At 43.7% G+C, this 21,082-nt stretch overlaps 1 protein-coding gene across 1 annotated transcript; it reads right to left on the reverse strand.

The window, feature by feature from the left end:
- Positions 1-139: 139 nt before the first annotated feature.
- On the reverse strand, positions 140-19,564 carry LOC138648079 (IgGFc-binding protein-like). Its single transcript, XM_069737584.1, has 2 exons — positions 19,521-19,564; positions 140-1,419 (listed from the first exon to the last, which is right to left on the reverse strand). The coding sequence occupies exon 2, from the start codon at positions 1,385-1,387 to the stop codon at positions 140-142; it is 1,248 nt and encodes a 415-aa protein (XP_069593685.1). The 5' UTR covers positions 1,388-1,419; positions 19,521-19,564.
- Between the last annotated feature and the right edge of the window lie 1,518 nt (positions 19,565-21,082).

A 21,082-nucleotide genomic window follows, 5' to 3' on the forward strand; every position in this document is an offset into this window, starting at 1 on the left:
TGATGCATAAGCTTGGGCAAAAGTTGGGTCATTTAATAAAAAATCTTTCCTTTTTGCTAATGATGTGGTGAATGTATAATAATGGGAATAAAAGTTGACTGAACTGAAATGAAGCCACCCATTATGGGTTTGAACACCTCTACCCATCCTCCTCTATTTCTGTAGTGTATCCTAACTCCTCACCTGCACATGGTCTTCCATGACCCACCGAATATCCATAAGAGACAGTAGATCCAGTCCCATAAACATAAAGTGTGAATGTGGAGGTCTGGTGGTAGATCTCATGCTGACCGTCAGTTTTACCCATTGTGACTTGCCGACCTATAAACCCATTGAATTGTTTCTTGGTCGTGGAGTAAGAACTTAGTCGTTTTCCATCCAGGTAGAACTCCGAGTCTGAAGACACTTGAGAAACGATGAGGAGGAAGTTGTTGTAGGAAGACCGTGTGACAAACTGGTAATATCTTCTTCCCAGTAATGATGGTGGGACGGTGGTAAGAAATGGATCATACGAATATTGTAACCCAGGTGAACTAGATTCATGGAGTAAATATGAGACCATCGCAGGTTTGGTGGCATTGATGAGGAGGATTTTGTCTACAGGAATTCGGACATAGGCACCTTCTTGTAGACTATGTTTGGTGACACCTCTTGGGCTATCAATAGTCACACGGGTATCTGGATTTCCCACAACGATAGTGATGACATCCTGAGTGTGGGTGAAGAATGGGAACACGGCAAAGACGTTCCCCCAGTTCTTCACAGGATGGAGCTGATCCATGAGGACATCACAAGCCGAATCACTTCCCTTATAACAGGAGTGTCCGGCAAACACGGCCACCGGTGCTGAAGATGAGACTTTGGTTCCCGTGAGGTCATCAGAGCTTTGAAACTGAATGACTTGTTGGTTCCTCAGTGACAATGTGACCGAATCTCCAGTTTTGTAGGAAATCCCATTATATGTGATGGATCCTGAGACTGTAATGTCCACCTGGACTTCAGGTTCAAACCCATTGGCCACAGCAAATTGTTTTCTGGTTCCAGACACTTGTCCACCTATTCCACCCCCTGGAGTAACGATATAATACTCCACACCCAGGTCTTCTTGTGGTAGGCAGGTCATGGCGTCAGAGGAGACCTTGTTTGTGTTGAAGGCAAAAACAGATATGGCCACATCGGAGGTCACCATTACGACCTTGTAAGTGATATCTTGTCCTGTGATCATATACGTGTGATCCAGGGTCACCAGCCTACTACTGTTCTGGGGAACATGAACCATCTTGCTGAAGAACGGCTGGGACACCGCCACTGTGACTGTAGCCGCTTTATCACAGGTCACAAGATACAGCTGGAAACTTGTGTCTGAGTTTACGAGAATGTTCTGCATGAAGGTGATTATAAATTTTCTTTGTATCTGTCCTGGTGGAAAAGGAACAAAAATGTAGTGTAATATGAAGAATGAATGAATTTAGAAGACAAGAAAGGTCTGGTCAGCGGCTGATCACAAGTGACTGTAAGAGACACTAATGGTCCTCAAGAATGAGAATGGGTCTTTCCTTCAGAGAACACCAGGTCTGAGTATGAGCTATTGGGGAAAGTGTCTCTTTGACTATGTAAATATTCTGTATGGCACTATTATGCTCTGTATATACTGTATAGCACTATTATGCTCTGTATATACTGTATGGCACTATTATGCTCTGTATATACTGTATAGCACTATTATGCTCTGTATATACTGTATGGCACTATTATGCTCTGTATATACTGTATAGCACTATTATGCTCTGTATATACTGTATAGCACTATTATGCTCTGTATATACTGTGTAGCACTATTATGCTCTGTATATACTGTGTAGCACTATTATGCTCTGTATATACTGTATACCACTATTATGCTCTGTATATACTGCATGGCACTATTATGCTCTGTATATACTGTGTAGCACTATTATGCTCTGTATATACTGTGTAGCAATATTATGCTCTGTATATACTGTATAGCACTATTATGCTCTGTATATACTGTATAGCACTATTATGCTCTGTATATACTGTATGGCACTATTATGCTCTGTATATACTGTATAGCACTATTATGCTCTGTATATACTGTATGGCACTATTATGCTCTGTATATACTGTATAGCACTATTATGCTCTGTATATACTGTATGGCACTATTATGCTCTGTATATACTGTATAGCACTATTATGCTCTGTATATACTGTATAGCACTATTATGCTCTGTATATACTGTGTAGCACTATTATGCTCTGTATATACTGTATAGCACTATTATGCTTAGAAGTGTGTCCTTAAAAGTGTGGATTACAGTAGAATTAAAACCTGAAAGATGTATACAGACTGTGCCCTGCTACCTGCCACCATCACACTCTAACAAGCATCTCTATTCTTCCAACAGGTAAGAAACCACCGGAGACTAGACGGAGGTGGACATGACTTGGGGATGGGTGGACTGAGAACTCCTGCAGCTTTTGTTTGTATTGTGGTGTAGATTTTAAACAAGAGTGTTGTTGCTTTAACCCCTTAGTGACAGAGCCAATTTGGTACTTAATGACCAAGCCAATTTTTGCAATTCTGACCACTGTCACTTTATGAGGTTATAACTCTGGAACGCTTCAACGGATCCCGCTGATTCTGAGATTGTTTTTTTGTGACATATTGTACTTCATGTTAGTGGTAACATTTCTTCGATATTACTTGCGATTATTTATGAAAAAACGGAAATATGGCGAAAATTTTAAAAATTTTGCAATTTTCAAACTTTGTATTTTTATGCCCTTAAATCAGAGAGATATGTCACGAAAAATAGTTAATAAATAACATTTCCCACATGTCTACTTTACATCAGCACAATTTTAGAAACAAAATTTTTTTTTGTTAGGGAGTTATAAGGGTTAAAAGTTGACCAGCAATTTCTCATTTTTACAACACCATTTTTTTTTAGGGACCACATCACATTTGAAGTCATTTTGAGGGGTCTATATGATAGAAAATAATGAAGTGTGACACCATTCTAAAAACTACACCCCTCAAGGTTCTCAAAACCACATTCAAGAAGTTTATTAACCCTTTACGTGCTTCACAGGAACTGAAACAATGTGGAAGGAAAAAATGAACATTTAACTTTTTTTTGCAAACATCTTAATTCAGAACCATTTTTTTTATTTTCACAAGTGTAAAAACAGAAATGTAACCATAAATTTTGTTATGCAATTTCTCCTGAATACGCCAATACCCCACATGTGGGGGTAAACCACTGTTAGGGCGCACCGCAGAACTTAGAAGTGAAGGAGCGCCGTTTGACTTTTTCAATGCAGAATTGGCTGGAATTGAGATCGGACGCCATGTCACGTTTAGAGAGCCCCTGATGTGCCTAAACAGTGGAAACTCCCCACAAGTGACACCATTTTGGAAACTAGACCCCTTAAGGAACTTATCTAGATGTGTGGTGAGCATTTTGAACCCCCAAGTGCTTCACAGAAGTTTATAACGTAGAGCCGTGAAAATAAAAAATCGCTTTTGTTTACACAAAAATGATCTTTTCGCCCACAAATTCTTATTTTCACAAGGGTAACAGGAGAAATTAGACCACAAAAGTTGTTGTGCGATTTCTCCTGAATACGTCGATACCCCATATGTGAGGGTAAACCACTATTTGGGCGCACCACAAAGCTTGGAAGTGAAGGAGCGCCGTTTTACTTTTTCAATGTTGAATTGGCTGGAATTGAGATTGGACGCCATGTCGCGTTTGGAGAGCCCCTGATGTGCCTAAACAGTGGAAACCCCCCACAAGTGACACCATTTTGGAAACTAGACCCCTTAAGGAACTTATCTGGATGTGTGGCGAGCACTTTGAACCCCCATGTGCTTCACAGAAGTTTATAACGTAGAGCCGTGAAAAAAAAAATCGCATTTTTTCTACAAAAATGATCTTTTTGCCCACAAATTTTTATTTTCACAAGGGTAACAGGAGAAATTAGACCACAAAAGTTGTTGTGCAATTTCTCCTGAGTACGCTGATACCCAATATGTGGGGGTAAACAACTGTTAGGGCGCACCGCAGAGCTTGGAAGAGAAGGAGTGCCGTTTTACTTTTTCAATGTAGAATTGGCTGGAATTGAGATTGGACGCCATGTCGCGTTTGGAGAGCCCCTGATGTGCCTAAACAGTGGAAACCCCCCACAAGTGAAACCATTTTGGAAACTAGACCCCTTAAGGAACTTATCTAGATGTGTGGCGAGCACTTTGAACCCCCATGTGCTTCACAGAAGTTTATAACGTAGAGCCGTGAAAAAAAAAATTGCATTTTTTCTACAAAAATGATCTTTTTGCCCACAAATTTTTATTTTCACAAGGGTAACAGGAGAAATTAGACCACTAAAGTTGTTGTGCAATTTCTCCTGAGTACGTCGATACCCAATATGTGGGGGTAAACCACTGTTTGGGCGCACCGCAGAGCTTGGAAGAGAAAGAGTGCCGTTTTACTTTTTCAATGTAGAATTGGCTGGAATTGAGATCGGACGTCATGTCGCGTTTGGAGAGCCCCTGATGTGAAGTTTAGAATGCAGAGTCGTGAAAATAAAAAATATTTTTTTTTTCCACAAAAAAAGATATTGTAGCCCCCAAGTTTTTATTTTCACAAGGGTAACAGGAGAAATTGGACTGCAATAGTTGTTGTCCAATTTATCCCAAGTACGCTGATGCGCCATATGTGGGGGTAAACCACTGTTTGGGTGCACGGCAGAGCTCGGAAGGGAAGGAGCGCCTTTTTGGAATGCAGACTTTGATAGAATGGTCTGTGGGCATTATGTTGCGATTGCAGAGCCCCTGATGTACCTAAACTGTAGTAACCCCCCGCAAGTGACCCCATTTTGGAAACTAGACCCCCCAAGGAACTTATCTAGATGTGTGGTGAGAACTTTGAATGCCCAAGTGCTTCACAGAAGTTTAGAATGCAGAGTCGTGAAAATAAAAAATATTTTTTTTTCCACAAAAAAGATATTGTAGCCCCCAAGTTTTTATTTTCACAAGGGTAACAGGAGAAATTGGACTGCAATAGTTGTTGTCCAATTTATCCCGAGTACGCTGATGCGCCATATGTGGGGGTAAACCACTGTTTGGGTGCACGGCAGAGCTCGGATGGGAAGGAGCGCCTTTTTGGAATGCAGACTTTGATAGAATGGTCTGTGGGCATTATGTTGCGATTGCAGAGCCCCTGATGTACCTAAACTGTAGTAACCCCCCACAAGTGACCCCATTTTGGAAACTAGACCCCCCAAGGAACTTATCTAGATGTGTGGTGAGAACTTTGAATGCCCAATTGCTTCACAGAAGTTTAGAATGCAGAGTCGTGAAAATAAAAAATATATTTTTTTCACAAAAAAGATTTTGTAGCCCCCAAGTTTTTATTTTCACAAGGGTAACAAGAGAAATTGGACCCCAGAAGTTGTTGTCCAATTTATCCCGAGTACGCTGATGCCCCATATGTGGGGGTAACCCACTGTTTGGGCACACGGCAGAGCTCAGAAGGGAGGGAGCACCATTTGACTTTTTGAGCGCAAAATTGGCTGTCGTGTTTGGAGACCCCCTGATGTACCTAAACAGTGGAAACCCCCCAATTCTAGCTCCAACCCTAACCCCAACACACCCCTAACCCTAATCCCAACCTGATCCATAATCCTAATCACTAACCCTAACCATAATCACAACCCTTACCCCAAAACAACCCTAATGTCAACCCTAACCATAACCCTAATCAAAACCCTAAATCCAACACACCCCTAATCCTAATCTCAACCCTAACCTCAAACCTAACCCTAATCCCAATACACCCCTAATCACAACCCTAACCTTAACCCTAATCCCAAACCTAACCCTAATCCCAAGCGTAACCCTAATGCCAACCCTAACCCTAATACCAACCCTAATCCAAACCCTAACCCTAATCCCAGCTCTAACCCTAACTTTAGCCCCAACCCTAGCCCTAACTTTAGCCCCAACCCTAACCCTAGCCCTAAGGCTACTTTCACACTTGCGTCGTTTGGCATTCCGTCGCAATCCGTCGTTTTGGACAAGAAACGGATCCTGCAAATGTGCCCGCAGGATGCGTTTTTTGCCCATAGACTTGTATTGCCGACGGATCGTGACGGATGGCCACACGTCGCGTCCGTCGTGCACTGGATCAGTTGTGTTTTGGCGGAGCGTCGGCACAAAAAAACGTTCAATGAAACGTTTTTTTGTACGTCGCATCCGCCATTTCTGACCGCGCATGCGTGGCCGTAACTCCGCCCCCTCCTCCCCAGGACATAGATTGGGCAGCGGATGCGTTGAAAAACTACAGCTGCTGCCCACGTTGTGCACAATTTTCACAACGTGCGTCGGTATGTCGGGCCGACGCATTGCGACGGCCCCGTACCGACGTAAGTGTGAAAGAAGCCTAACCCTAAGTTTAGCCCCAACCCTAACCCTAAATTTAGCCCCAACCCTAACCCTAAATTTAGCCCCAACCCTAACCCTAAATTTAGCCCCAACCCTAGCCCTAACCCTACCCCTACCCCTAACCCTACCCCTAACCCTACCCCTAACCCTACCCCTAACCCTAACCCTACCCCTAACCCTAATTTTAGCCCCAACTGCTGTTCTCCTGCCGGCCGGCAGATGGAGACAGATGGCGGGCGCACTGGGCATGCGTCCGCCATGTTCTTCTGCCGGCGGCCAGGAGGAGCAGCAAGAGGATCCAGGGACCTAGGTGAGTATGCTAGGGTCCCCGAATCCCCCTATTTCTCTGTCCTCTGATGTGCGATCACATCAGAGGACAGAGAATTACACTTTACTTTTTTTTTTTTTTGTGGTCGCCGGTAAACAGTTAATTACCGGCGATCGCAAAACAGGGGTCGGTAATACCGACCCCGATCATGCTCTTTGGGGTCTCGGCTACCCCCGGCAGCCGAGACCCCAAAGATTCTCCCGGTGCCGGCCGGCGGGCGCACTGCGCATGCGCCCGCCATTTTGAAGATGGCGGCGCCCACCGGGAGACACGAGGAGCATCGGGGGAGCTAGGTGAGTATTGGGGGGCCACCTGGGACCCCTTTTCTCTGTCCTCCGATGTGCGATCACATCGGAGGACAGAGAAATTAAAAAGAGATCGCTTTTTTTTTTTTTTTTTTTGCGATCGCCGGTAAACGGTTAATTACCGGCGATCGCAAATGCGGGGTGGGTTAAAAACCCCCTGAATCATGTTCTCTGGGGTCTCGGCTACCCTCGGCAGCCGAGACCCCGGAGAAAATAGGCCTCTGGGGGGCGCTATGGACTTTTTCCACAGCGCCGTTAATTAACGGCGCTGTGGTTTAAGTACCCTTAGCGGCCGCCGTTAAAAGGCGTATCGGCGGTCGCTAAGGGGTTAAGAGGAAGGAGTTTAGATGTTTGTGCCTGTTGTATTACTGTGAGGAGGGTGGGGCTTATATAGGGGAGGCAACTCTGGCTCTCCCTCTTTCTCTCACACAATGGACAGGAGGAAACATTGGAGGAAACATGTCTGCAGTTTCAGGGAGTATAATACTGGGGTTATCACCTCACATTATAGCTGATAGGAGCACATTCACTTCACACATCATATATTAGTGTAGTATCAGCTCCTACATCATATATGGGATCAATTTTACCTCAGAAACTCATGTAGCTGCCATGTTCCCTCATGTGTACCTCCCTGCAGACATGGCTGATATACTACTCCACATTCATCATGTATTAGTGTAGTCTCAGCTCTTACATCTTATTTGGGAGCAATATTACCTCAGAGATTCATGTAGCTGCCATGTTCCCTCATGGGTCTGTTACAAGTTGCCTCACACACTGCAGAGACAGCTCCTGTGTGACCTCCTTACAGACATGGCTGTTGTGTCACATTTCTGCTGTATTATACAGAGTCTTCATGAGTTTTGTGTATCTGTGACTGTGTGATGGGTCAGAGCATTGACACATACAGTGTCTGCTATTGGTAGCGTAGAGCTGGGCAGTTACAGGGACTAGTCACTGGTGAGAGGGAGCAGTAACGGGATGGTATATATATACCTTATATATATGAGGGTAAGAGGCTTCATTCTGCTGTGTGCTGATTCCCCTCTTCCCATTTATGGAGTCTGGTGACCTGTATGTGACCTCATCTCTGCTACAGTACAGTCAGATGATGGTCGGTGATAACCAGGTTACTCTCACTATCTATATGTGATATATGAGAAAAGGCTCCATCTCTGTGCAGCATGCTTATCATGTATACAGACTTTGAGTACATGTTAGATCACGGGTCTCCAGGTTATTTTCCTTGCTGCACATATAATCTGTGCATGACTTCCAAATCCGTGCTTTATTTCTGGAGATAAGGCAGCCTTTAGTCTCATTATGTTGCAATGCTGTCCTGCCTGATATATCTACCCCTTTTTCTGTATATACTTATGGCTGCAGGCAGCTTATCACAAGCCTGAGTGGATTACCTGGAGCCTTAGGGTACCGTCACACTATAACATTTCGATCGCTACGACGGTACGATTCGTGACGTTCCAGCGATATCGTTACGATATCGCTGTGTCTGACACGCAGCAGCGATCAGGGATCCTGCTGAGAATCGTACGTCGTAGCAGATCGTATGGAACTTTCTTTCATCGCTGGATCTCCCGCTGTCATTGCTAGATCGGTGTGTGTGACACCGATCTAGCGATCTAGCGATGCGATCCAGCAATGCGTTCGCTTGTAACCAGGGTAAACATCGGGTAACTAAGCGCAGGACCGCGCTTAGTTACCCGATGTTTACCCTGGTTACGAGCGTTAAACTAAAAAAAAAAAAACAGCACATACTTACATTCTGGTGTCCGTCAGGTCCCTTGCCGTCTGCTTCCCGCACTGTGACTGCCGGCCGTAAAGTGAAAGCAGAGCACAGCGGCTGTGCTTTCACTTTCACTTTACGGCCGGCAGTCACTGAGTGCGGTAAGCAGACTGCAAGGGACGTGACGGACACCAGATTTAAGTATGTGCTGTTTGTTTTTTTTTAGTTTAACGCTTGTAACCAGGGTAAACATCGGGTAACTAAGCGCGGTCCTGCGCTTAGTTACCCGATGTTTACCCTGGTTACCTAGGGACCTCGGCATCGTTGGTCGCTGGAGAGCTGTCTGTGTGACAGCTCCCCAGCGACCACACTACGATTTACCTACGATCACGGCCAGGTCATATCGCTGGTCGTGATCGTAGGTAAATCGTATAGTGTGACGGTACCCTTACTATATATATTTTATCAGGTGTCAATAATTATTCGGGGAGTAATTCAGCACATGGTGGGGTGGTGAGTGGGCACTAATAACTCAGCACATGGCGGGCAGTGAGTGGGCACTAATATCTCAGCACATGGCGGGCAGTGAGTGGGCAGTCCTAGTGTGATGCTGCACCTTGCTCTGGAGAACACATCATGGGCCCAGTTTTCAGCCCTGTCTCTCGTCTATTGTATGTAGGTAGTGTGACTGACTGGGGACACAGACCTTGCAGTTTTCTGCACATACACTTATGGCTGCAGGCAGCTTATACTAGACCTACATATTATATTTTTTTATGATGTATGTGCAGCTGGTGGTTAGAGAGCCTGTCTGTAACTGCTGTAGAGGAGCAGGCGGCTTCTTTATTGTTACAGCATATAATAATAATAATCTTTATTTTTATATAGCGCTAACATATTCCGCAGCGCTTTACAATTTGCACACATTATCATCGCTGTCCCCAATGGGGCTCACAATCTAAATTCCCTGTCAGTATGTCTTTGGAATGTGGGAGGAAACCGGAGTGCCCGGAGGAAACCCACGCAAACACGGAGAGAACATACAAACTCTTTGCAGATGTTGTCCTGGGTGGGATTCGAACCCAGGACCCCAGCGCTGCAAGGCTGCAGTGCTATCCACTGAGCCACCGTGCTGCCCACATATAACAGCATTGCCCATCATCGAATGTATCTGACCTTGTGATGGGACATTTTCCAGGATCAACCTGTAATATGCCTTACATGGTGTTTTGATCTTCACTTATCCCACATCTTGTGCAGTTAGGGGGGGGGGAGGGGTCCTTGAAGTTGGTTATAAATTGGTCTGGGGGATCCATTGGGATATGGATTCCTCTTTTTGGAATTTAATTTGGTTCTTGATCTGGTGAATGGTAGAGGGGATTTTCAGCAAGGGTTTGTTAAATCCTCAGGAAGTTCAAGTGAACATTGGAACCCTGTGGTTGTGGTGCTCCCGAGCTAGTGGGGTAACGGCTGGGAGTAATTGTTGGTACATTTTATGTTCACTTTTTGTTTGGTAATCACCAGATCTTATGAGCTTCAAGGACTCCTCCCAGCATGTTAATGTTCTTTATGCTTTGATGTTTTATTGTATGCTGTTTTTAATTCTTATATTGTCCCCTTCATATATTTGCAGGAATGGTGTATATCCACTGAGTGCTAAATTTTATATTACCTAAGATGGTGGATAGCACAGACTAAGTGGATTACCTGGAGCCGGGCAGTTGGGGGGTTCCTTGAAGTTCGTTACAAATTGGTGTGGGGGATCCATTGGGATATGGATTCTTCCTTTTGGTATTAAATATGGTTCTGATCTGGTGAAATGTGGAGGGGAGTTTCGGCAAAGGTTTGTCGGATCCTCAGGAAGTTCAAGTGAACATTGGAACCCTGTGGTTATGGTGCTCCCGAGCTAGTGGGGTAACGGCTGGGAGTAATTGTTGGTACATTTTATGTTCACTTTATGCTTGGTAATCTCCAGATCTTATGAGCTTCAAGGACTCCTCCCAGCTAGCTAAGGTTATTTATGCTTTGTTGGGTTATTGTATGTTTGTATTAATAAAGGTGTGTATTTAAAAAAAAAAAAAAAAAAAAAAGCACTTATTTGTTTCTTTTTTAGTGGGTCCTTGAAGCTAATTATAATTTGGTCAGTAGGGGTAACCATCTCAGGTATGGACCCTCTGTTTAGGGGGGGGGGGTGTTCATCATACTATCACCCCTTGTGTGGAGGAGTAAACATCTCGGGTGTGGCCCCTGGATGGAGGGGTGTACATCATAGTATGACCCCCTGGAATGGAGATGTAACCATCTTTGGTATGGCCCCCTGGTGTGGAGGAGTGACCATCACGGTATGGCCCCCTGGTCTCCAGAAGCATTTATATCTTACAAGACCCTGTTAGTGTAAAGTCCCTGTGGTCATGGCAATCATATTCTACATGCATACAAATTGGGTTTTGGACAAGGTCCTGAATAGAACCTGGACAGGTTATATGCCTGGGGTGTTGGACGAGGCCCTGAATAGTACCTGGACAGGTCATATGCCTGGGGTGTTGGGCGAGGTCCTGAATAACACCTGGACAGGTCATATGCCTGGGGTGTTGGACTACGTTCTGAATAGCACCTGGACAGGTTACATGCCTGGGGTATTGGACTGACGTCCTGAATAGCACCTGGACAGGTCATATGCCTGGGATGTTGGACTGATGTCCTGAATAGCACCTGGACAGGTCATATGCCTGGGATGTTGGACTGATGTCCTGAATAGCACCTGGACAGGTTATATGCCTGGGGTGTTGGACTGACATCCTGAATAGCACCTGGACAGGTCATATGCCTGGGGTGTTGGACGAGGTCCTGATTAGTACCTGTGACTTGAGAATGCTGAGGCACAGATTTTGACTGTTTATATTGACCAACTCCTATTTCTTTCAAGGTTGTTGTCTGGACAATGCAGTAATCTGGGGCATGAAACTGAAGAGCAATGTACCTAATATGGGTGCCCTGGAGTCAGTGGGAGTGACTAAGAGAAAAGTAATAAACTGCATCCCGATGCCCTTGAGCCAGTGGGAGCGGCTAGGGGTGAAGACATCAAGTGCATTAACACGAAGGGCAATGTGCCTATTCCCAATGCCTTTGTCCCAGTTGGAGAAGGTTAATGGTATATGTTATCAAGTGCCTGTAAGGCAATTAACAATGGCGTGGCAAGGTTATTAATAATGTCTTTGTAGACTTTTCTGCAATAGGCTTATTTCATTTACCATGTCCAAATATTGCAGAAATTATTTAAATTATTTAATGATCGGTTATAATGTCGATATTATATTGTGTATGGCTTTTAATTACTCCTTGTTTATAGTATCTTTCTCTTTATATACACTCATCACTTTTTGGGTAGTAATAGTAAGTGGGTTTAAGAATTGGTTACTGCACAGCCCAGCTACTGTATGTAATGGTGGTTTCTTGAACTGAAATCTGTGAATTAGTGAGTTATTAGAGCTGGCTACAATACATGCAGTATAATAGTTTTTGAGGCATCACAGATGTCATTATACAGGTAGTCAGACTGTGGCTACCCCTTTGTTATGGTTTAGTTTCTGCATTCCCTATTATAGGATCACATTGCAGGATGTTTAGCGGCTGGTATTTTGCTGTAGTTACCATATTATCGATCATAATTTGGTAGTGTTGCATTGTTAAAATTAATCTATTGCAGTCCTGGAATTTTGTTCCTTATATGCACAGTCTTTCCATAGCATGCAGATCTGGTTGATGACTTTATTAGGCATGGGTGATGGGGGTCGAGTCCATTCAAGGTGTCAAATGGCCTCGCTGGTGGCGGTTTAGGAGTCAGGTGGAAGTTGCAGACAAGTTAAGGTGGACTCATTTTAACTAATAGAGGATGTAAAACCTCTTGGTGGTGAGCAGGCTCGGCTTTGGTGGCCAGCCTCAAGGACCTTGTAATGGTAACATCAATCAGGGGCGGGCACAGTGGTTAAGCACAGGAGTGAGGATAATAGGGTCATTGGTGCCCTGAAAGTTTACTGGCTCTGCTTGAATGGCAAGCCAGTGCGTGCCGCCCCTTTATGGCTGTCTGTCCTGGTGCTGTATGTCAGACAGCTGGGGATATCGCAGTACTTGTGAATCCCAATGTACTAGCACTCCACCTGACTCCTACTGGGATTATTTAATCCTGTGATTTGAGTAAAAGCTGTGGCCATTTTGACAACCAAAATAACGTGTTTTGTGTATTTATTTTAGTACCTAGATTTACAGTAGTTATGGTGGTTTTAAGAAGGAGTGGGGTCCATCCCATATCCAAAAGTCATGTTTATCCAGCCTGCTCCCCTGCTTTGTCTGTCTATGAAGTGCACATAATTACATCACCCAGCTTTCCACACAGACTTTCCTCTGCTCCTAGCATTCTCATGGTATGTTTATCCAGCCTGCTCCCCTGCTTTGTCTGTCTATGAAGTGCACATAATTATATCACCCAGCTTTCCACACAGACTTTCCTCTGCTCCTAGCATTCTCATGGTATGCTTTTCAGCTAAGCCCAGCTTACCCTGTGATATTTATGACCTTGTTTACTCAGGCCTGATTGTATGCATCTGGTTCACTCTTAATTCTCTGACCAAGATGAGCAGAGATCACTCCCCTCTGCTTCACACCTGAACGCACTTAGTTTGCCATATATTGTATAGCCCAAGTCTGCAAGGACTTCAGTCTGCAGTGTGATCCCTTAGAAGTGTGTCCTTAAAAGTGTGGATTACAGTAGAATTAAAACCTGAATTGAACCAGAAGGGAACTAGCCAGTCACTGTAAACAATGTTTCTCTTAGTTTTCACTTTCACCCCTATAATCCTTCACTTTCTGCTAACTTCCCTGATCCCTACACCAAGTAAGGAACTGTTCATCTCCTCTTCAATCCTCCCCATCCATCTCACCTCCTCCTCAGAACTGTTCCTTAACATACAATCCTCTGTCTCCAAGCACAGACAGCCCCCTCATGCCCTCTCCTGCTCCCACCTGCTAACACTTTCTCTGCTCCTTCTCACTGCTGGTGATATCTCTCCAAATCCTGGTCCTCCTCACCATATTCCCACAGTCAGTTCTATCTCCCATTCATGCTCTATCACAACCTTCCGTAACTTCTCTAACCTTATACCCATTCGCCCAGCCCCCGCCTCCCCAGTCCCACTTACAGGAGCTCTGTGGAACGCTCGCTCTGTCTGCAACAAGCTCTCCTACATCCATGATCTCTTTGTTACTACCAAACTTTCCTTCCTCGCCATCACCGAAACCTGGCTCACCCCTTCTGACACAGTCTCCCCTGCTGCACTCTCTTACGGTGGCTTCCACCTTTCCCACACACCCCGCCCCAGCAGCAAACATGGCGGAGGAGTTGGTTTTCTTCTGTCAGATAACTGCTCCTTCACCCCAATCCCACCCTCTGTTACCCTCCCTTCCTTTGAGGTGCACTCTGTGCGCATCTATTCCCCCACCAACCTCCAACTGGCTATCATTTACCGCCCCCCAGGGCCAGCCACCATCTTCTTTGACCACTTCACCACCTGGCTACTTCATTTCCTTTCTGCGGACATCCCCACTATCATCATGGGTGACTTCAACATCCCCATTGACACTTCCCTCTCAGCTGCCACTAAACTTCTATCTCTCACTTCCTCCTTTGGCCTCACTCAATGGTCTTCTGCAGCCACTCACAAAGACGGTCACACACTGGACCTCATCTTCACCCGCCTCTGCTCTCTATCTAACCTCTCTAACTCACCTCTTCCACTCTCTGACCACAACTTTCTCACATTCTCATCTCTCTCCACTCCATGTCTACAATCCACACCCCACAAACTTTCACACCCTCGCAGAAATATTAAACATCTTGACCTACATTCATTCTCTGAATCCCTCCTCCCCCTCACAGGCATAAGTTCCATACACAATGCGGATGACGCTGCTGCTCTATATAACACCACAATAGCTGTAGCTCTGGAATCTGCTGCCCCACTTACACATACCAAAGCTCGCAAAATCAACAGACAGCCCTGGCACACTAGCCTGACTAAAGAACTGAGGCGAGCTTCCAGGGCTGCTGAGCGCAGATGGTAAAGATCCCACTCCAATGAGCACTTCAACGCATTCAAACAGTCACTCACTACTTTCAAGACCACACTCGCCACAGCTAAACAAACCTACTTCTCATCTCTCATATCCACTCTCTCTCACAACCCTAAACAGTTATTCAACACCTTCAATTCTCTCCTCCGTCCCCCAGCACCTCCTCCCTCCCCACTTATCTCCACTGAAGACTTTGCCTCATTTTTCAAGCAGAAGATTGATAGCATTAGAGACAGTTTTGATCAACAACCCCCAGAGCCCTTCCTCCCGATTTCCCAGCCCTCCACCTCCAAAACCAACTTCTCCACCATTACAGAAGATCAACTCTCCACTCTACTCTCAAGATCGCATCTCACCACCTGTGCACTAGACCCACTCCCATCCCACCTCATCCCAAACCTCACCACAATCTTCATCCCAACCCTAACCCATCTCTTCAACCTATCACTAACAACTGGTGTCTTCCCCTCAAGCTTTAAACATGCCTCCATCACACCTATCCTCAAAAAGCCCTCTCTTGACCCATCCTCTGTATCTAGCTATCGCCCTATATCACTTCTCCCCTATGCCTCCAAACTACTGGAACAACACGTCTACCTTGAACTGTCCTCCCATCTCTCTTCTTGCTCCCTCTTTGACCGCCTACAATCTGACTTCCGGTCACACCATTCCACCGAAACTGCCCTAACTAAAGTCACCAATGACCTCTTAACCGCCAAGAGCAAGCGACACTACTCTGTCCTCCTCCTCCTCGACCTGTTGGCTGCCTTTGACACAGTGGACCATTCCCTATTATTACAAACCCTCTCATCCCTTGGCATCGCAGACTTGGCCTTATCCTGGATCTCATCATACCTAACAGACCGGACATTCAGCGTCTCCCACTCACACACCACCTCCTCACCTCGCCCCCTATCTGTCGGAGTCCCACAAGGTTCAGTCCTTGGGCCCTTGCTCTTCTCCATTTACACCTTTGGCCTGGGACAGCTCATAGAATCTCATGGCTTTCAGTATCACCTCTATGCTGACAACACACAGATCTACATCTCTGGACCAGATATCACCTCCCTTCTAACCAGAATCTCTCAATGTCTGTCCACTATTTCATCCTTCTTCTCCGCTAGATTTCTGAAACTTAACATGGACAAAACAGAATTCATCATCTTTCCCCCATCTCACGCGACCCCCCCCAACGAACCTATCCATTACAGTAAATGGCTGCCCACTCTCCCCAGTCCCACAAGCTCGCTGCCTCGGGGTAATCCTTGACGCTGATCTCTCCTTCAAACCCCATATCCAAGACCTTTCCACTTCCTGCCGACTTCAACTCAAAAATATTTCACGAATCCGTTCATTCCTCAACCATAAATCTGCAAAAACCCTAGTCCATGCCCTCATCATCTCTCTCCTTGACTACTGCAACCTCCTGCTCTGTGGCCTCCCCTCTAACACTCTCGCACCCCTCCAATCTATTCTAAACTCTGCTGCCCGACTAATCCACCTGTCCCCCCGGTATTCCCCGGCCTCTCCCCTCTGTCAATCCCTTCACTGGCTCCCCATCACCCAGAGACTCCACTACAAAACCCTAACCATGACGTACAAAGCCATCCACAACCTGTCTCCTCCATACATCTGCGACCTCGTCTCCCGGTACTTACCTACCCGCAACCTCCGATCCTCACAAGATCTCCTACTCTACTCCCCCCTTATCTCCTCTTCCCACAATCGTATACAAGATTTCTCTCGCGTATCACCCCTACTCTGGAACCCTCTACCACAACACATCAGACTCTCGCCTACCATCGAAACCTTCAAAAAGAACCTGAAGACCCACCTCTTCAGACAAGCCTACAACCTGCAGTTACCACCGATCGACCAAACCGCTGCATGACCAGCTCTACCCTCACCTACTGTATTCTCACCCATCCCTTGTAGATTATGAGCCTTCGCGGGCAGGGTCCTCATTCCTCCTGTACCAGTTATGACTTGTATAGTTTAAGATTATTGTACTTGTTTTTATTATGTATACCCCTCCTCACATGTAAAGTGCTATGGAATAAATGGCGCTATAACAATAAATAATAATAATAATGCTCTGTATATACTGTATGGCACTATTATGCTCTGTATATACTGTGTAGCACTATTATGCTCTGTATATACTGTGTAGCACTATTATGCTCTGTATATACTGTATAGCACTATTATGCTCTGTATATACTGTATAGCACTATTATGCTCTGTATATACTGTATGGCACTATTATGCTCTGTATATACTGTATAGCACTATTATGCTCTGTATATACTGTGTAGCACTATTATGCTCTGTATATACTGTGTAGCACTATTATGCTCTGTATATACTGTGTAGCACTATTATGCTCTATATACTGTATGGCACTATTATGCTCTGTATATACTGTATAGCACTATTATGCTCTGTATATACTGTATAGCACTATTATGCAGTGTATATACTGTATAGCACTATTATGCTCTGTATATACTGTATAGCACTATTATGCTCTGTATATACTGTAGCACTATTATGCAGTGTATATACTGTATGGCACTATTATGCTCTGTATATACTGTATGGCACTATTATGCTCTGTGTATACTGTATAGCACTATTATGCTCTGTATATACTGTATAGCACTATTATGCTCTGTATATGCTGTATAGCACTATTATGCTCTGTATATACTGTATGGCACTATTATGCTCTGTATATACTGTATGGCACTATTATGCAGTGTATATACTGTATGGCACTATTATGCTCTGTATATACTGTATAGCACTATTATTCTCTGTATATACTGTATGGCACTATTATACTCTGTATATACTGTAGAGCACTATTATGCTCTGTATATACAGTATGGCACTATTATACTCTGTATATACTGTATAGCACTATTATGCTCTGTATATACTGTATAGCACTATTATGCAGTGTATATACTGTATGGCACTATTATGCTCTGTATATACTGTGTAGCACTATTATGCTCTGTATATACTGTATGGCACTATTATGCTCTGTATATACTGTATAGCACTATTATGCTCTGTATATACTGTATAGCACTATTATGCTCTGTATATACTGTATAGCACTATTATGCAGTGTATATACTGTATGGCACTGCTATGCTCTGTATATACTGTATGGCACTACTATGCTCTGTATATACTGTATAGCACTATTATGCTCTATATATACTGTATGGCACTATTATGCTCTGTATATACTGTATGGCACTATTATGCAGTGTATATACTGTATGGCACTACTATGCTCTGTATTTACTGTATAGCACTATTATAATCTGTATATACTGTATAGAACTATATTATGCTCTGTATATACTGTATAGAACTATATTATGCTCTGTATATACTGTATGGCACTATTATGCAGTGTATATACTGTATGGCACTACTATGCTCTGTATATACTGTATAGCACTATTATAATCTGTATATACTGTATAGAACTATATTATGCTCTGTATATACTGTATAGAACTATATTATGCTCTGTATATACTGTATGGCACTATTATGCTTTGTATATACTGTATGGCACTATTATGCTTTGTGTATACTATATAGCAATATTATGCACTGCATATACTGTATGACACTTTTATGCGATGCATATAATGTACAGTACTATTATACAGTGTATATATTATATGGCACTATTATTCTCTGTATATACTGTATTGCACTATTATATTCTGTATATATTATATGGCACTATTATGCACTGTATGTACTGTATGGCACTATTATGCACCGTTTATACTACCGTATATAATTATTATAAACTCTATATACTGTATGACACTATTATATCTTGTATGTATTATGTGGCACTATTATGCATTGTATATACTGTATTGCACTATTATGCTCTGTATATACTATATGGCACTATTATGCACTGTGTGTACTGTATAGCACTATTATACTCTGTATATATTATATGGCACTATTATGCACTGTATGGCACTATTATACTCTGTATATATTATATGGCACTATTATGCACTGTATGGCACTATTATATTCTGTATATATTATATGGCACTATTATGCACTGTGTGTACTGTATGGCACTATTATGCACGGTTTATACTCTATATAATTATTATAAACTCTATATACTGTATGACACTATTATATCTTGTATCTAATATATAGCACTATTGTGCACTGTATATACTGTGTGGTGCTATTATGCACTATATGGTATTATGTTTGGATGGGATTATTACATTGCATGTTTTGGAGCTGAGTTTTTCCGTTCGAATGATTTCTGTCTGCCTCGAGTCTCCACTAGGGGGAGCATAAGAGCTAACGGCATACAAATGTAGAATGTAAACTCAATATCTGACCCACATGCTGTAAGCTCCCCCTAGTGGTGGATGGAGGCTACAAGAATTTCATCAATTTTCACTTTTCCGTCAATTCAAAGAATGTGTTCAATGGAGGATAAACGATGCAGGTAGTAAACATTGTACACTATACCTGGTATTAAACTGCATTTCTCAGATTGTGGAACTGACGCTGGGGTGACACCTGCAGACATAAGGAAACACATGACACCTATAGCACCCAAATATTTACCAGCAGGGTAATAGTCATAGTTAATGCGGAGGGGGCAGCGACATGAGGGGGCAGCTCCTCGACTCCTTTCTGGTCTGGTAGAAGGGAGAACGACCGCAGCATTAGGTTCCACAATGATTGCTTGTAGTTCATAACCTTAGATACACATAGATCTGCGTAGGTGCTGCGTGCACAAAACGGTAGTAGTTTTTTATGATACACTAATTGCAAATTTGCTTTGTTCTTTCTGGATACATAAAAGAAATAAAATGGCTGAAAAAGTCGTCACACATGTAAGATATATGAAAATATTAAAGATCTGAACTTTATACTCACAATGAAGGAAAGTCCAGAACAGAAGAGTCGCTGAGAAATCCATCCTGACTGCAGATCCCGCTCCCTGCACGGCTGATATAAAGCGGCCGGAGGTTACAGTTCTTCTAGGGAATTTCTCTGCATCCAGAAATCTCTTTCCTGTCCTCATTCCAAATCTATTAACCGCTGCGATGTCCGGCTGTCGGGATCTGGGCAATTACAGGTCCTCTGTCCGGAGGAGACAAAGTGGGGCCCTGGGCAGCAGTGTAAAGCGGGGCCACAAATGCTGACATATTGCTCCAACATATTAACATGCGCTGAGTTCAGACCGCAAAACAACTGCGATCGGCAATAATGAAGTCGTTCGGCGCTTGTTTCCCGGCCTCTTTACACCGGCTGAGGAAGAAAGACAGGCACATAACGATCACTAATAGATCACTCTGGCCCCATACAGTATCATGTTATCAGCAGCACATCTGCAGCGTACACCGGGAGATGTGCTGCCGAGAACAAGGATTTGTGTTCTGATATAAACAATCTAATCACTCGATGAATAGGCAGCATTTCGCTTGGTTTTGTAATACACCCTAGTCCTCCATATAGTATAATGTACTCCCATAGTCCTCCATATAGTATACACCCCATAGTCCTTCATATAGTGTAATGTACTCCCATAGTCCTCCATATAGTATAATACACCCATAGTCCTTCATATAGTGTAATGTACTCCCATAGTTCTCCATATAGTGTAATGTACTCCCATAGTCCTCCATATAGTGTAATGTAGTCCCATAGTTTCCATATAGTATAATACACTCCATAGTCCTCCATATGGTGTAATGTACTCCCATAGTCCTCCATATAGTATAATACACTCCATAGTCCTCCATATAGTGTAATGTGTCCCATAGTCCTCCATATACACTGTGTGCAGAATTATTAGGCAAGTTGTATTTTGATCACATGATCCTTTTTATACACGTTGTCCTACTCCAAGCTGTTCAGGCTTGAGAGCCAACTACCAATAAAGTAAATCGGGTGATGTGCATCTCTGTAATGAGGAGGGGTGTTGTCTAATGACACCAGAACCCTATATAAGGTGTGCTTAATTATTAGGAAACTTCCTTTCCTTTGGCAAAATGGGTCAGAAGGGAGATGTGACGGGCTCT

The sequence above is a fragment of the Ranitomeya imitator genome, chromosome 8 (genome assembly GCF_032444005.1).
Source record: "Ranitomeya imitator isolate aRanImi1 chromosome 8, aRanImi1.pri, whole genome shotgun sequence".
NCBI lineage: Eukaryota > Metazoa > Chordata > Amphibia > Anura > Dendrobatidae > Ranitomeya > Ranitomeya imitator.

Coding starts and splice junctions, on each gene's coding strand:
- LOC138648079 (XM_069737584.1), bottom strand. CDS start 1,387: ATGCAGAACATTCTCGTAAACTCAGACACAAGTTTCCAGCTGTATCTT.